The sequence below is a fragment of the Hetaerina americana genome, unplaced genomic scaffold (assembly GCF_022747635.1).
Source record: "Hetaerina americana unplaced genomic scaffold, ioHetAmer1.1.p SCAF_7, whole genome shotgun sequence".
In the NCBI taxonomy this organism is placed as follows: domain Eukaryota; kingdom Metazoa; phylum Arthropoda; class Insecta; order Odonata; family Calopterygidae; genus Hetaerina; species Hetaerina americana.
In genome coordinates, this window is record NW_027287316.1 from 31,325,850 (window position 1) to 31,344,166 (window position 18,317).

Here is an 18,317-nt window from a genome sequence, read left to right on the forward strand (position 1 = left end):
ATAATTGGTGCCATTTGACGTGAAAATAATTTCTATCTTGGACATCCAAGTGTTGGGTCCCTTGCAAAATATTTATTTTGTAATTGTAGAAAGTCAGCCAGCTCAGCACTCACTGGATTTGTAACAAGTACAGGATTTGTACAAGCACCTGTATATAGGGGAAGGTACAAACATAGTCTCACCGTCAATGGAAATATGTTGTACTGACGTTTTGTGTATTTAAAATGATGTTTCTGAATTTATGTACACCATGCTCAAAATTATTTTCTTCATAGGAATCTGAGATTGCTGACAGGGCCATCAAATCTGATTTGTTATCAGTAGAGAGGCTTCTGGTGCACACCATATACATTCGAACTCGCAGCAGATTGACTGATCTCAAACAGGAAATGCAATCCATTCTCAAAGATACCGAATGTAAGTGGCATGAGAAGTTTCTGGTAATTGTGTGCATTATTGCCGACTACTTGGCACTAATGGGGAAACTTATTATTCTTAGGTCAGTTGCAAGGCTCCCCTGCCATACTGAGTGTGCCTGTGCTCTCCCCTTGTCTACGTGCTGAGCAACTCCTTGTGACTGTGGAAACCCACACTGGCCAGCTCCAGTGTCATGTGCCACAGTATCATTCACCACCAGCCAATCCCCCTCCCCTTGTCCCCGAGATCCAGAAGGCCCTGAATGCCTGGGCTGCATCCTCTATGGGTGCATCTGGGAGTAGCGCAGCAGAAAAGGAGAATCTCAAGACATTGCTGATAGAACTGAGGTGTGTTGCATGAACCTGGGTTTATTTATTGTTACTTTAGCTGTCACCACTCAGAAATATGGTCCTTGAAAGCTAGGGGTTATCTTGAAATAAAACTGATGTGCGCTTGAACTGTGTTAACCTTTAGTGGCTTATCAAAATCATACAGCCTTTGTGGTTATTGGAAAGAATTAGTGAAATGTTATGGCATGCATACAGGGAATTATGCTTGAGATTGAATTGCAAGGAATTGCTGAAATTTTCCATTATCGGCAGGCTTTTCATCATGGGTGGATTGGAATGGTGTGTATATGTATGTGAAAAGTGAAGAAACATGTATGGGTCCCACCAATTTTATTATTATTACAGTAGAGCACTGATAATCTGATATGTCATCTGTTGGGTGAATTATCCATCGACCCTAGCTAGAGAGAATTGCTCAATGTGTGAAAATTAACATTAATATTTCAGTTATTTGTTTATAATATACGTGTATGTGTGTCTAGTGGTTTCTATAAAAAGTTAATGAGTAATGCAAAATAGATTCCAAGCACTCATGATTTAAGGTTAATGGATTCATTAAAATGTCTCAAAAGCAAAATGTGTGCTGCATTCATTACATTAAATAGATTTCTGATTGTGCAATAAGTCTGGGAATGTGTCATTAATTTTTTTTTAAATCTTCAATCCTTATAGTATTATTTACAGTTTACTTTTACGTATTTATTTACAAAATTTTGCAAGGAACGTGGGGCTCCTATTTAGATGTCCATGTTCTTGTCATAGATTCCCTAGAATCACTTAATGTTTTTGCTTGATATAATTCCACAAGAGTTTATCTCAACTATCTTCTACTCTTTTTTTTTTATTGTGCTCTTTTTAGGTTTTGGATTACACAGCGTCGTTGTGAAAAAACACTGCAGCACCTGCCAGCCACCCCGGAGGAGCGTCTTCCCCTTCTTCACCATCCAGCTCTTGTTACAGCACACACTACTCGAAGGATGTTTGTTCGTCTTCACCGTCATCCATCTGTTGTGCTTGTAAGTTCATCTTTTGTTTTATTTTTTTAGTGTAATACTTTTTATATCATGGAAGAATTGAAATTGATATATACATACATGTTTAGTCAACTAAGGGAATCTGCTATTTTGTGTCATTTAGTCTAGACTAAATTATTGAAAGAGTCTAATTAGGGAGTTAATGTAAAGTGATGTCCATCTTTTAGGTATACTTACTCTTGTTTAAATTTCCTTGTCGAATTGTACATTTGTTAAGAGTTTCCGCGAAATTTTTATTTGTTTCATAATGAAGATAGTCAATTGATGTTCTTACTAAAAATATTTGAGTAAATTTTTTATGTTTGGACAATAATAAGACGCTTGTTCATCAAAAGCAATTTTGTGATTTTTCAGATTCTATAGTATTTTCCATTTCATTTTGAATTTCTGGCTTAACTTTAAATGATATAATTTAGCTATTGAAGCTTTATAAGGTAGCTTTAGTAGTTTTGTTTTGGTGGTCATCTGGTTTTGGATGAATGATTTTGTATTCAACTTAAGGGTTGAAATTGTTGCTAAGGGATTCTATTGCACTGATAGCTTACTAAAAACTTCAATTTGGTTTTAGAAATAAATCTTTTGCGCGGAGTGTTTTTTAAAAACAATTAATCTCACACATTTTCTTATCTGGAGGACCTGCCAGTAACCAAATTGGATATTTAAATGAACAAAATTCCTAATAAACATGGTAGTCTGTCATTGACCAAAATTATTTGAAAAAAAAATGGAATTGTCTTAAGTCTCTGACTTAGTATTCAAATGTTTGAATAATATTTCAGACATAAGGATAAGACTTACATCCCTAAAACCGTTAGGTAGTGAACATGAAATTATCAGTTTTGTCTCTTCTTTTCAGGTAGTGGATTTGAAAGAGAAGTCTTGTGGGGGTAGTGCCGAAGTTGAGTGTGGATTTCGTCTTGCGCTAGTGAAGCCAGTTTCCTGTGCGTTAGCCACAGCGTCTTCGACAGGTGCACACAATGCATTGAATGATGTTGGGGAGGCTGATGGCATAGTGGAGGACGAGAACATGGATGATGGACAGGTGACGCAAGTTGGGACAGCACACCCACCCAAGATGTTCCTCAAGGTGCTGTCAGTGGTGGAGTTTGATGGCTTTGTTGTGACCCATGGGCCATTCACTAGTGTTGATGGTAAGGGATTTGCCATTTCTTTTGTTTTGAGGACCTTCTAAAGGCATGGATTCAAATTTTAAACTGGTGTACTGTCACCATTCTATATGGCTACCTGCAGACATTGGATTTCTCCACAGGGATGGCGTTTGTGGATCACTTAAATGGGAATTCATTCTTTTGGTATTTGTATTGATTTTTGCCAAAATTATTTTCACTCAGTATTCCTTAAGGGTAATATTAGTTTGTATATTCTGAGCAACTTTTTTTCAATAAAAAAGTGGTGAAAAAGTAAAGGATGATGGGCATTCTCCATTTTACATGTGCAGTGTTTTGCTTAGAGGCTGTAATTCCAGATCTGGGTGATTACTTTACTCCAGTGTCATCCAAGCTTTCTCCAGAGAATGATTTGTGGCATTTTACAGTTTTACTTACATATTCCATTTCCTGTATTTCACGGCCTGTAGGATGCACTGTGATTTTTCAGGTTAGGATTTATGGTAAACATTTAGATTAGACAGAAAAGGATCACAATACTTTAATGTTAACCCTTAATACAAAGAAAATTAAATTGTTACACTAAAAAATTAGCAGCCAAATCAATGTTCACTTCAGCTGAATCATTTCCATATTTATTTTAACTTTCCTCATTAACAGTGTCATCATCACTTTCATGTAGCAAATTTCAAATTTTTAAAAAGCTTTTTTGATAGTCTTACTTGAAACTTTCTGCCCGGACTTTTTCAACCAACTGCAAATGCTAAAATCGATGGCCATTTCATTCTTCCTGTTGGTATGACGCCATTAGTTGATGCTTTAAAACCTATCTTTTTCATATGTGGTAGTTTTTGTGATAATGTGGTACTGATAAATATGTACAGACCATTTCTCTTCATGAATCTCTCACACCGTGATGTTGTCCTAGAAAAAATGGCAATAGAAATACCTATCGCTTCAATTAAAATCATTTTCTCTCTTCAATTTAAATCATGTTTGTTGAAACAGTAATCTTGTTCTTCCTGTGATTAATAATCTAGTTCTTAACATGTTCCTCAAGCTTTGGATGATTAGGAGCACATGGGCATACATTTTTTTTACTCTCTTAGTGTATCAGGAGAGATACAATGCATTAGCAGATGGGTGACATCCTCTGGGATTTATTTGTGAATTTTTTATGGCTTTCAAGGAACTATTAAAACTCAATTACTTGCTAATTGCTCAAAATAAAGATTTTATCATAGTTTCTAATACAGGAATCATCTTGCATTTTACAGGTCAAAATTATACCTTGTAGCCTTGGCCCATAAGATGTAGGCTGATTTCATTTTGGAGCAAAAAAGTTTGTCTTATTGGCAAGGAAAATGTGGCATATCAAATTTCTTTTTATATTAATTGCAAAAACAATCTACGACTCTCATTAATTATAATGTAAAAATATAACATTACTGATTTTTACCTGTGCTTAGATGAGGCAATATCACTTGGAACAAAAGAAGAAATAAAAATAAATTTTTATAATTATCCCAGTGTAATAGTTACAAATTTTAATTAAGAAATGCAATGCTATGGTTATTAAATCGTGATTAGAAGCACCTCATCAGTGTATGTGCCTTTGGTAATTTAAGTTTTCTTGTTTTTGATGTATTTGGCCCCTTTTAGAAAAAAGGAAGTACTCTCATGTTGGGGTCCTATGTTTTAACTTCAGAAATTCTATTTCAGTTGTTCTCATGTGTCTTCTACAAATGTTATTCAAAATTATTATTACATTTAGTTCATAGTAATAAATGTTGTCCTTGAATTGGTTTCAGTATGCTTATAACAATTACAGAATGCATACAGCTTTCCGGTAGTGACACTTTCCACAAAAATTCCAAATACCAGGCAAGAGTCCCAAGCCAATCAGCCACAAATTGCTAAAAAAAAGTATTGGTCTCTGGGCAATGTGCATATGGGGAATACTGCTGGTTGTGGCTCACTCGATGAGACATGTACAGTTGTAAAGTAATATATAGTGACTGTGGTAAAGTAATAGAAAACAACTGGAATGTTCAAATGAAATCATATTTATATCTAGTTTTTTGGAAATAGCAACAAATAAATCAATCTCTCTTCTCTCCTAGTAAAATCACCAGAACTTACAAGTATATAATATGTTTAGGCTGCACTCTCATTTAGATTTTACCACTTATGCCAAGCCAGTAAAAAGATTCCAATGCTATCATTTGCAGGTAATCTAAGTAGGACTGTAGAGAAGAAATGAGCAAAGAATAATTTATTGAACTCACCAAGTGTTCTTTATTATTAAATGAGTGAAGCATGTTGAAACATTTTGTGTGTGTCTCTCTCCTAAAGTTACATTGTATTTTGACCACTTATGATTCCAGATCAGGGTGAGAAGGGTGGCCTGAGTAGTGGGATTTCTGGTACTGTGGCAGGGAGGGAAGGTGGCACCAGTGGCACAATTGCAGGTGTCAAGCGGAAGCTGGCCATTGGCAGTGGTACTGGGTCAGGGGGAGGAGCTGGAAGTGGGGGGACATCTAAGTATGAGCCAGGTGCTCGTCGCACCAAGCATCCGGCATACTTTATTCCAGAGTTGGCCCATGTTGTAGCCCTGTGTGATGAGAGGATTCCATTTGTCACATTGGCTGAAGAGGTATGTATTTTTATATCTATATATTTGTTTTGGAATTTATCACTACTTCGGTTGTCCTGTTGCTATTTTTGTCCAATCCATTGCCAACATCCTACTCTTCAACATTTTGACTCATGATTTGACAGCAAGCAATGAAAAATTCTTTGCAGAAAAGGCTTCCCACCCTATCTTTCACATCTTTCTTGAAATTTGATAGGTTCATTTACTGACTAAATTTTCCTAAATTATTGGATTGTATGATGTTGTAAATTATCATCAGTTACAGCATCTACTGAGGTGTATTATGCCAGCTCTCAGACATACTGAGTTACAAATGTAGTGAGGAAGGTTTATTTTATATTTTAGAGTTCTTCAGGCATTATCTCATAAGCCTATTCTGTTCTGCAAAAGAAGCAATTCCAAAAGTTGTATTTAGAAAAGTAGAAATAATTTGATTTATCTATTCTGGGCATAATGATTAAAGAAAATATTCTTCTTTCTGAGGTTTTTGGTATATATACTTAATGTTACATGCCTCAATTGATGCTTTCTCCTTTGAATATGATCCACTTGTATTAAGCAAAAAACACCTGTTGCTTAGTCATGTGATTTTTAAGGAGGCAAGGGATTTGTCTCAGCTTGGCGCTCAAACTTTGGAACTCATTTATGTTGAATTCACATGAAATCCAATTAGACCTGAAAGTGTATTATTTGCAGCCTTATCAAATAGTTATTAGTTAAAATCTTTGTTACACATTTAGTTTCTTCTGATAATGAATGGGATAAATTGGGAAACAATCTTGGTTGGTAAGAAATCGGTCACTTGTTATATAAATGTGCACCCATTCTGTTCAAAACACTTCCCTTAAATATGCTGCTACTTTTCACACTGGGCATTTTTAAACTCACCATTTGGTGATACACATTTCACAGGTTTGTGCAATACTCTCTTGGATGTGGAAATAATATATTTTATTTATTTTTCACTCGTAATAAAGATGAAATGCCTTAATATGAGTCAGTATTGTAATCTGCTTAGCATCTTAAATATATTGACGATTCAGTAAGACATTACTATCCACTTGCTGAGAGTGAACCATTCCTGGTGAAAACCTCCCAAACATTTGTGGATCATCCTTGTGTACTCCCACTCATGCCTATAGTGAAAGAAACTACCCATGAGAGGCATTCATATGAAACTCATTTGTACATATTCTGTCCAGAGGTATTGTTTTAAGTGTTTTATCATCCAATAGCCAAGGTGCTCTAACCGTCTGGGTCCTTCCCATGGTCATAGTTTAGGTAGGTGAGTTGTACTGGAAAATTAATTTAAAATGGGCATCAACAATATATATCTCTGAGAAGGGTGATGGCAAGCTTCTTGTTTGCACTAAACCAATTAGATCACATGCAGAAAGGTTGGTCTACTACCTTGAGTATTTGTGAGTCTTACATACTTTACTGCAGACCTGGAATGTTTTATTCTGGGGTTAGTAATGTTAGATAGACTTTCTTCAAAAAGGTAATGGGAGACTGATAGAAAAAGAGAATTCATTAATCATTGTAGGCTTCATTATTCATGTGTGGAGGGGCATTGGAGTGTGTGGATATGAATCCCTGCAGGTTTTTACCCAGGATAAAATGAATTAGGATAATACCCTGGAATAACATAAAAGTAAATGGTAGATCTAATAGATTTGGAAGTTGCTGTTTCCCTTGTTAATTTTTAAAAACAAGAAAACGTTGTTGTGATTTGGCTTTGTTTTCGCTGTCACTTAAAAGAACTAATTCTAACAGTTACATGTTTAATGTTGGTATCCTAGCTTTCCCTGACACAACTTTAAGATGCCAGAATTTGAGTTTTTGAAGTAGGTCTTTGATTCAGATGCTTGTTTCAAAAAATTCCATGCATTTATTTGTAATTACTTATGTAATGTTCATTTGTTGCATTCTCTTCCAGTTGAATCGAAGAGGTATATCTCACCAAGGACTTCAGGTTGAATCTGGAGCAACTGCCCTGGTGCTTCGGTTGGTGCAGTTGCCAACGCCACCACACATGGAGCCACGTCAAATGATTCCTCTCTTGAAAAGACTACTCTCTGTATCAATCAGAGTGCAGGGAAAGGGTACCAAGACATGGATGGCAGAATTTGTATTTCATGGGAGCCCATTGACAAGTATTCACCCAAAGGAACAAGGTGGGTGGCAAAAAGTGGAAAAATTTTTTAATTTATTTTCATAAATTATATCCAAAAATGGCTTTGATAGCAAGTGTGGACTTAGGCTCAATCTATTAGATTGCCACAATTATCAATGTATCCATGAAAATGTATTGAGTAGGCACAGTTAAAGAAAGTACATCAATTTTCCATTCCCCAAATAATAATGCATTGTTATTTGGGGTTGGGGACATTATTATTTGAGGTAATCAAGTACCTAGCTACTTTCCTATGTCACCTTTAAAATATTGAAATTGAAGAAATTGCAATTACTAGTTTTTCTTAAATTATATACTCAAAATTTGTTGCATTCACACTTATTTGCATTTCAAGAGCCATTGCTCTATTTGTGTGAAGTGAAAGACACCTTTTAAATATTAAATATCATATGTTCAAAGTCAAAATAAAACAAACTTGAAATAAATAAATTGTGATGAAGTTTTAAAAAATTATAATTTATGTAGATATTATTCTGGTACTTGAAATGTTTAAAGGTAGTTTTTAATTCATAAAATTAGTAATATGATCCATTTGTTCAATTGCACAGTATTACTATTGTTATGTTGATTAAAGTCTCCATCCTATAGCAAACAATGCATCACAGATGTTTTTAATAACTCTTTCAGGACTCAGGCGGCCAGTGTATTTTCAGTATGAAATGGGGGTTGGCTTGGAAGGAGTCAATCGTGCTGTTGATGGGCTTCTGGCCGATTGGGCTTGCATCGCCCACCTCCATTATCTGGTGGAAGATGTGGCCGTCCAGTGGAGCAATATGAACGGCACAGGAGGAGTTGTGGCCTCCTCCACTGGAGGAGCAGCTGGCTCAGTAACCCCTGGTTCTGTTGGCGGTGCCTCTGGTGGCCTGGTAATCAGTGGTGGGACTTCAGGAACAATCAATGGCTCTTTGGCCATCAACTTCTTAACGATCAAGTCATACTCTTACAGTCGGCTTGTTGTGGCATATGGTGTGAACAGGAGTGCCTGTGTCACTGTCCAGTGGAGCCATGCTGAGAAGGCATTCAAATTGGTTTTTGGTGAGCATTGTTTATATAAATCATTAGGCTTATGCGATGTCTATCTGGTGAAGGATCCATGCTGCTTCTGGGAATTACTGTCGCATAGGTGGGTTGATTGACAACTGTTTCGCCCCCAGTCCTGGAAGCATCTTCGGGTTGAAGTGATCTGTATCGCTATTTGGCCGTTATATAAAGGAGATGCTGACTGGCCCGTAGCTCTCTGATTGGCTCTTTCTTGGAGGCCAAAAACTGTTTTGACTCTCGGCAATTGCCGAAAGTGTTGGGTCAGAACCGGGACACATGATTAAGTTCGACCAAACTAAAGTGCTGGCAAGAGAGAGGCATTATTTTCCGAGACTCATGATAGAGCCGGTAGAAATAATGAAGAATCCCAACAATTTCAAGTGTAAGGAGGGCTACACCCTGACTTCTTCATGGAAAAGGGTGATTCCTATTTGCCGCCAAGAAACAGCCAATCAGAGAGCTCCGGGCCAGTCAGCGTCTCTTATATATAGCGGCCAAATGGTGACGCTGATCACTTTGACCCAAAGATGCCTCCAAGACTGGGGGCAATTGTCCATCAACTCACCTACGTGACGGAAATGCCCAGAAGCGGCGTGGATCCTTCCATTGTTTATATAGTTTAATAATTTATTATTTTTTCCACAAAACCAAATTTGCCCAGCAAACATGAAGGACTATTCAAGTAAAATTAAAGGAGATGGTGACTATTGTACTGGTTCTGTTGTCAGCTTTAGGCTCATTTTAAGTCTGTGAAGATGTTATATTTATGTGTCCTGTTATGAAAGTAAGGTCACTCAAGTTTGAGTAGCTCTATCTTCAAAATGAGGTAATCAATTTTCACATTGAAATTTCATCAATTTTAACATTAACAGTGAAATTTATCTTTTAGAACATTCATTTATGAACTGCTGTTCATCAAAAATTTTTTTTCCTTGGATAAAATTTTACTAAATATTGCGTGAAAAAATAAACTATTTTGGCCCTTTAAAATCTGATGGTCCAAATTTGCATGAAATTTGCGATTTGCACAAATTCTCTATGAAATCTGCAATTGTGTTAACACAAAATTTCTCAAAAAGAAAGCCAGAGAAGTTTTAAATACTTGCAGGGAATGATTTTTATGTCTTGTAATCTATGGGCAAGTTTTCGAGGTTTTAAAAGACTTACTTAGAAACATATGACACTAATGAAATTTAGCCGTGTCTGTCATGGCCACAGAGTTGTCAAGTTTAACAATGGTTTGGAGTAAATATATGTATAACAATGGCCAGTATTATCACAAACGGTGTTTATTTGTTGTACATATTTGTGTGGAAGACAGGACGCCTGCCTCAGGAGATGTGTAAAATATTTGAGGAAGAAGGAAGCCCACTGCTCATTTGTGAGACCTGCATCTTTGCTGGTTGTAATGAATTGTGAATGAGATTTTCTCCAATGGGGTATTACGGACTAGTTGGTCATTATGGGTGCATATTTCAGTGGTGATTCATGGGTTGGATAATATGTTTTTTTGAGATATAAGTCGAAATTATTTTGAGTGCTGGCTTGTGAGTGTTTTTTTCAAGGCGAAGGAGAAAAAACACAAACAGTCCATAAAATATTCCAAAATTTCTTTTCATGAAGATCATCAATTCACTGGCTACCAGGATTTTAATTGGAAATAAATATTGTAAACTGATACCCAATTTTTGCAATGATAAGAGTAATATCAGGTGGCAGACCGAAGAATTTTTCCAATCCTATAATGAAGCTAAAGGGGATGAGGCCAAACTTGTTGAGAAACCGCCATGATTTAGTTTCAAATTATCATGGGATTTATTTATTTGCTCTATTAGCAAAAGATTTATTTCATTACTGGTATACTTTCACATTTTCCTTCTTTACCACTCAAACAACAGTGTTGATGTTGACTGTGTTAGTGTGTGATATTTTTCTACTGCATTTTCATAACATTAAGTTTATGTTGAATAGCATTTCATAATATTATGTGTGTACATATTTTATTATTTTTTGTTTTATGAAGCCCTGCAGCAGAGAAATTCCGATGTTTTATATTAACTTTAAACTCCATTGATTGAAGCTCCTTGTTTTAGTTATCTAACTGGTTATCTGAGGGTCTTTAGGTTTACTTAGTGTTATCCTGGTTGTTACAGGGGGAAGTACAAATATTATCAACGCACATTCCCTAATGAGAGAGCAGCTGGAGGCCCACCTCAACCACAACCGCAGCCTGATGCAGATTCTTCACCTTCTGCATCACACTCACCAACCACTGTTGTCCATCTGCAAACTGCCAAACCTACCACAACTTGGTGTTCACAATTCTGTGAGTGATTGTAATGTATATAAGAATATGGGAACAAAATTTATTTGAAATGAAATAGCAGAGAAACTCTGAACCTATGTAATAATTGAATTTCCTTAAATTTTTACTGCTGGGATAATTTTCAGCCAAATTGTGGTAATATCTTAAATTTATGTTTATGGACCTAGAATAATATGAAAAGTCAATTTCACTTAAAAATTTCTTTCTATTTTTTTCCATTTTTTTATTTTTCTTTGCAAGTTTTCATGTTTTTCAGTTTGTCATTCTTTGATTCTAGATGTGAATCAATTTGCTGTTATGTTAAGCAATGCCAAATGTTATTTTTGGTTTTCTTCCAAATGGGATTTTTAAACACATTCACATATTTGACAGCCACTGACCGATCATTGTTTATCATGCTATGTGAGTTTTAATTTTGAGTGGCATTAGTTTAAAAATGTTGAAAAAAAGGAAATTTAATCGGAAGGTTTTGAAAAAAATGAAGTCACAGAAAAAGAGCATGGTTGGTCAGTCCTTGAAAATAGGAAAAGAGGTGAAGAGCCTGGGATCAGAAATATTTTCAGATTATGAATCTTGGAATTGCAACTTAAATCATAAACAATAGACAAATGATTATAAAATTATATCTTACACACTTTTGACTATTAATGATTCCAAATTTGAAGTTTTTCATTCACTAACATACACTGTATTTGAAAGATTTTGACCTAAACTTACAGAATAAATACATAAAGACATAAATGCCAGAATACATACTTCTTTTGAGCTGCCATAGTTACTCATAGGTTTTATTAACTGTTGAGAATGGGATTGGCTGCTTCTCAATAGTCATTAGGGCCATTGAATTGTTTTTCCTTTTGTGAATTTGTTACTTTTCCTGCCTTCTATTAATCAGCAACTGCTGTGTTTCCCTACCATTGTAGAAAATACTTATCCAATTGTATTTTTTTTCCAGAGACCTCAAGTTCCTGTTCCAACATTTGCCATCATGCCTCAGTCACCCACATTGATTCGTATTGCTTATCAAGGAACTTACTGCCTGGAAATAAGACTTCGGGGAAACGGTGTTGTTTCTATCAGGGATGGTGCATACTCTCGTTTCGACCGCAGTCATGTTGTTGAAGAATTTACACCCACTCAAGGACTACGGGTAAATGACAATTATTTTTAAATTTCGTGTAGAAACTATGGGAATTTGTAGATTAAGATGCAACATACTATTCACATTTCTGTGATCTTGGAGTAAAAAACCTGTGCTACCCTTAAAAAGAATATGAAATACAATAATAATAATGATAATCACCAATCTTTATCTAAGGATGTATTTAAATGTAAATTTAAAGGATGAATTTCATTGAAAAGGTTAATTGAATACCGGTATCCAGTCATTCAGTTAAAAATTGTTACGCACTGATTTGGATGCAATATACATCATATTTAATATTCTTTTCGACCATTTGTATCTGTTAAATAATAGTTGCAGAATGTTGCATATACCTTAGAAAGGCTTTTACTATTTATTTTGCATAAATCCAGTTGTTGATGAAAGTAAATATTTTTTATTTAATTCCAAGAAGCTTATAAGTTATTGCTGGGGCATATATGATTTGACATTAGGTGTGGAGTCAACAAGGGTACATTAGTGCAGTGCTTGTGATAGGGGTTGTTAATGCCATCTTGTTTAATGAGGTTGTTTTATATGACTTGTGTTGGTATGCTCAGTGAATAATGAGAACTGAAGGAATGTAACTACTTTTTTCATGGGAGAGGTTACACTGTCCCAATATGTGTATTTAGCTGATTTAAGAAATGTTTGAAAGGAAAGCTTACAATTCTTATCCTTTTCTACTCAAATGATTGGTGTCACATATCAAGAGACAAGCGGTGAATTTAAGCAAGAATTTTTATTGAAGCTTTTTGAGTTGGGCATTACCAGATCTGTAAATTAACAAAAATGAATTAGTGCAGTTCTACTACATCTACATCCACTTGATACCCCGCAAGCCGCCACAAGGGCGTGTGGCAGGGTGTGTTAGGATACCACCCGTAATTAAGAAAGGAAAAAAACCATGTGCAAAAGCTACAAAGTTATACCATCCACAAACAAAACGTGGCATACATTTATGCGAGAACACTTACACCCCATGCACATAGTTAGGTATAAACATGAAACAATACAATGATCTGGTGATTAATCTTCATTATGTGCTGTCGGTGCCATTAATTGTGGGAAGTTCCAATATAGTTTCTTTGAATTTATAAAAAAAATTGAAAAGGAAAATACCTTTTGTGGAAAGAAAGTAAAACCCAAAGCCGTACACTTAAGGGCACTTATAGGTGGAATATAGAAGGGGGTGGGAAAGTTATTGTTTGGCGGGAAGCCAGAGGCCCGTGACCCGTCACTCAAACAAATGAAAATTAAAATAAATAGTTCTACCAATTACTCCCTTGATCAGGTATTTGCACACCAAATTGACCTTCACAAGTCGCAACCACACACACACGCAGGGTTTACGGGGCGGGAAGCCCGACGCCAGTGACCCGTCACTCAAACAAATGTAAAATAAAATAAATAGTTCAAACAATTACTCCCTTGATCAGGTATTTGCACAACAAATTGACCTTCACAAGTCGTAACCACACACCCACACAGGGTTTACGGGGCGGGAAGCCCGACGCCAGTGACCCGTCACTCAAACAAATGAAAAAATAAAATAAATAGTTCAAACAATTACTCCCTTGATCAGGTATTTGCACCACAAATTGACCTTCACAAGTCGCAACCACACACACACGCAGGGTTTACGGGGCGGGAAGCCCGACGCCAGTGACCCGTCACTCAAACAAATGAAAAAATAAAATAAAAATTATATAACACTTACTCCCTCGCTCAGGTATTTGCAAACAAATTGACCTTCGCAAGTCACAAACACACACACACACAGGGTTTACGGGGTTGGAAACCCGGCGCCAGTGACCCGTCACTCAAACTCGGACGACACAAAAGTACAGTGCTGGAGGGGAAAGTGCCGAAAAACCTGACACCAGGTGTTTCGCCTGCTAAGCAGAGCGCCTGCATCTGGCCTGGGATACTTGTATGAGTTCAAATCATATTCTTAAGTGATTGATGTTTTCAATGTGAAATTTTTACATTTTAATTTCCATACTCATCATTTTGGGGGTTACAGTTGGTAAAAGGCTTCCTGATTTACAGCATCAATAAGAATCATGTGTTTAAGGTGGAAAGCTTAGATGAATTTTGTAAAATTATATCAATAAATAATATGGTAACCTAACTACCTAGCATAGTATTTACCAATGCAATTTTTTTCCATTTCAGGCTTTCCTCTCCAAATATGCCGATGAGAATGCCCTTCTTAGGAGAAGGTCCCAGTCGGAGGATGATAATCCCCCATCCCCTGTGGTGATGGAGAACCTTGACGGGAGCCGGGGTGGCCCCTCTCCGTTCCATCCTCAGTCACCTGCACCTGGGCGGGGTGGTGGTGGCACCAGTGACACAGGGCTCCGCTTTCACCATGCACCAATGACACCACCTGGTGGGAGCAATCCACACACTCCGGCTAGCCCGCATCCAGGGATGTCACAGGTGGGGGTAACATGTCAAACATTGCCAGGATTTTAATTTTAAAACATTCTATTTTAGAAAGTCCTATCTGTGAGATTTTCTTGGAGTCATTTATCACAAAAATATACCTGCAAATTTCAGGTGGAAATATTTTTTGGGCGTTTAATGTAATTGAACAGTTGGAAAAAGTGTTGAAGGTCATTTATGGCAAATGCATTGCTCTTAGAAGGTTATTAAATTTGTATTATGTAATGAGGTGCAAAATGACTTCTGTCATCAATCCACTCATGAAAAAAATATTGACCTACCTATAATCACATCTGTTAACTTAAGACATCTCTTCCAAAGATTATAGAAATATGCTATATGGTAATTTTACGTGGAGGTTTTTGTTATTTTGATATGATTGCAGAGTGGGTAAAGATGTTAATATTTGTAATTTGATGCATGGTGGCAATCTTTGCACCCAATAATAAAGTGCCCAGCTAAATTGTAAAATTTGCTTAGTTAACAATTTCTAGAAATTTTTCTTTAGAATAAGCAATTGATATGCATCACCTGCTCAGTTGGGCAAATAATCATGATTCTGCTGCATGGTGAAACTCTTCCTTTATTTCAATGTCCATTTTAGTTAATGCATAAGCTATTGATTCTCAATTTACAGATCTATTTATACTGAAATTTTGTGGCTTAAGCATGTTGTAGCAAATTTTATATCAAGGTTGACTCACACTGAGCTTATTTCTGTACTGAAGTCAATTCTTAATTCTTGATTCTTATTGATCAAAGTGAGTTTAATTCATTATTCAATGAATAATTTAGTGGAATTCAATTTTCAATAATGAAAAGAGGAATATTTACAACGCTTTTTTTCTCTTCACTTCTTAAATGCAACTACTAAGTACACATGACCATTTCAAAAGACTGCTGATTGTGGCACCGGAATCGAAATTACTCTTGTATGAATCCATTTATCATGAAACTGCTCTTGGGCAACAAGGAACCACAGTACAATAGGGAGACATTAACAATCAATTTCTGTTACTGCCAAAATCCTTATTCAGCTATTTCATTGCACGGCATTGCCAGAACTCGAGTATCATTCCCCAAAGTTCTCCTAGGAATCTCTTGTGCAATTTTTATTTTCACTTATTCGACTGTAAATATTTGTCAATTAACATTGCTCCTAATGCAACAGATGTTTTCTTCTCATAAATATGGATGAAATTTGAGGTGAGGACTGCTAAATGCTCCTAGGCATAAAAGAGGAAGGACTAACTTTGCAGATTCCACTATAATTTTCAATTGGTCATTTAACATCAGGATGATGTTGCCTTTCAAAGAAACTATGGTGCAAATTAAAAATTCTGGTGGAATCTGCAAAGTTAGTCTTCCCTCATTTACGCCTAGTATGTAAGACTTCAACTAAGTAATGCCTAAGACTGTCTTGTACTAAATGCTGGTTTGATTTCTAGTGTAAGCACTGGTGTCAATGAAAACACAAAAGAAAGGTGTTAGCATATGTGTGCCATTTGGAAGGAGGTTGGGTTGTGTAAATTGGTCCCCCAAGGCTTAGCACAAAGTTCGCATCCAATATTGAACATCCTGATTATAGGAATTGGATTTAGCATTGTGTAAAATATTCTCAGCTGAAGTTTGGCCAATTCTTAGATATGGAGGAAGGTTTGTAAAAGGTGATCGACTCATTTGTTTCTTGCATTTCAGGGTCAGCACCAAAGTTTTGGCTCCAGTCCAGCCACTTCCTTCAACCTGGCGTCACCCCCCTCCCTCCCACCCCCACCCACGTCCTCCATCAACCACCCATCTCCATCCATGCTTCCACTGCACCCTTCTCCCGTCGGAGGGCTGCACCCTTCCAGTGGGGGTGGTTCGTCATCATCCGCTGTGGCGCACTCCCCCCTTCACCAACATGCGGCTGCCCACAGTCCTTTGGTGCCAAGTCCTTCTCCAGGAGGGCCTCAGTGCCAGCTGGGCCACTCACCAGCAGGATCGTTCATTGGCGGCCCAGGTGTGTTTAGTGCCGTGTGTTACGCATACAGAGAATGTTTTGTGTCCCTTGTTGCTTTGTGCATGTTAAATTTGAAAATGGAACCAGGAGTCTGCTATAGTGCTTTTGAAAGTTGTGAAAGAAAATTTATTCCTCAAAATACTCTCGCTCATCAAAATCATGAGATTGAATAGGTGAAAATTAGTTTTAGAGTTCTAAAAAGCTAATTTTTCACTGATTTTACATGCCCCCAAGACTGGACCCCGGGTCAACATATCAAACTTGTTCAATGGTCACACTATTCTACTGTATAAAGATTTATTTTTGCCACAGCACCTAACCTTCACCCACACCAACCCCCTTGATTGAGAAAACTAAATAAGTGGACTATTATGTCCATTATTCACCTGAAGATGACCAAGTAATGTCAAGACAGTGGTCATAATATGGGCGTATTTACCAGGACGCCAACTACGCCATGGCGTAAGGCGGCAGCTCCCAGGGGGCGGCACAAGTCCTGGAATTTTTATTTCATCAGTTTACTCAATTTTTTTTAATGCGAACATATTGATTCAAAATCATGCGCGTTTTCTTTTTTAGAAAAAAAGCTTCCACCATAGGCCGCCAGGAGAGCAAATCCTGTGTTTACATTAGTCATTGTCTTGTGAATGATCACGTTATTCCTTTTTTCGCTAGTTCCTGTTATTAGGCGCAAGGACCTTGTGGACACATTGAATTTGGTTCGCATTATTTAAACAAAAGCTCTGAATTGTGAAAATTAATTCCTTAAGGCGGCGGCAGACATTGACTATAGCGTAGGTTGGCAAATGGGGTTAATACACCCCTGGGTCATAATAACTCATTATATTGGATTAGTGTGATTATTTAAATCATTTTAGAAGCTACCAATACTTGTGTTCTTTCTCTATGAATTATGTTTTCAATTTCTCATTTGACAAATCACTCGCTGTAATAGATCCATATGTTATATTAATCCTTTGTGTTGACCAATTTTCTCGGAACTATGCCGGAAAAGGCCGAAAAGTTTTTCCTGATAAATTTAGGCAAAACAGATTTGTAATACACGATTCAAATTTCACATTTAAGAAAGTTGTTTTAAAAAAAATATTTCAACATATCTCCATTTAGCTCAATACACTTTTTCAAGCATTTCTACAACTTTTTTAAGTTGGCCAGAAATTGGGATTAGGGGAGATATTCGAAATAAATATGTGTTGGGATGATCTCTTCCATCGACGTAAATCGTTTTCCGCTGATCGATTATTTTTCAAGTTTTGAAATAAAATAAAGTCCCTAGGGGCCTAATCTGGTGAATAAGATGCATGTTGTAAATTCAAACTTTAATTCCATAAATTTTGCCATTTAACCTGCGCAGATGTGCACCCATGCATTTTCTTCATGGAAGATAATTATTTTCTTTGGCAAATGGGTATGTTTTTCTTCATTTATTCACTCAGCCGGTGCAAGTACGATGCATAATTCTATCTATTATCATTTGTCATTTTTGCAAGTAATCTGTCTAATTGATTCCGCATGCAGCTCAAAACACCATGG

At 36.6% G+C, this 18,317-nt stretch overlaps 1 protein-coding gene across 1 annotated transcript in view; it reads left to right on the forward strand.

The window, feature by feature from the left end:
* MED14 (mediator complex subunit 14) overlaps positions 1-18,317 on the forward strand; it is a 37,360-nt gene that overhangs the window by 9,685 nt on the left and 9,358 nt on the right. The window contains exons 8-18 of the mRNA XM_071594910.1: positions 276-417; positions 500-764; positions 1,627-1,783; positions 2,658-2,952; positions 5,316-5,584; positions 7,524-7,761; positions 8,409-8,816; positions 10,976-11,148; positions 12,104-12,298; positions 14,489-14,755; positions 16,460-16,763. Of these exons, the coding sequence (XP_071451011.1) occupies positions 276-417; positions 500-764; positions 1,627-1,783; positions 2,658-2,952; positions 5,316-5,584; positions 7,524-7,761; positions 8,409-8,816; positions 10,976-11,148; positions 12,104-12,298; positions 14,489-14,755; positions 16,460-16,763 (2,713 nt within the window). The remainder of the gene's footprint in view (positions 1-275; positions 418-499; positions 765-1,626; positions 1,784-2,657; positions 2,953-5,315; positions 5,585-7,523; positions 7,762-8,408; positions 8,817-10,975; positions 11,149-12,103; positions 12,299-14,488; positions 14,756-16,459; positions 16,764-18,317) is intronic.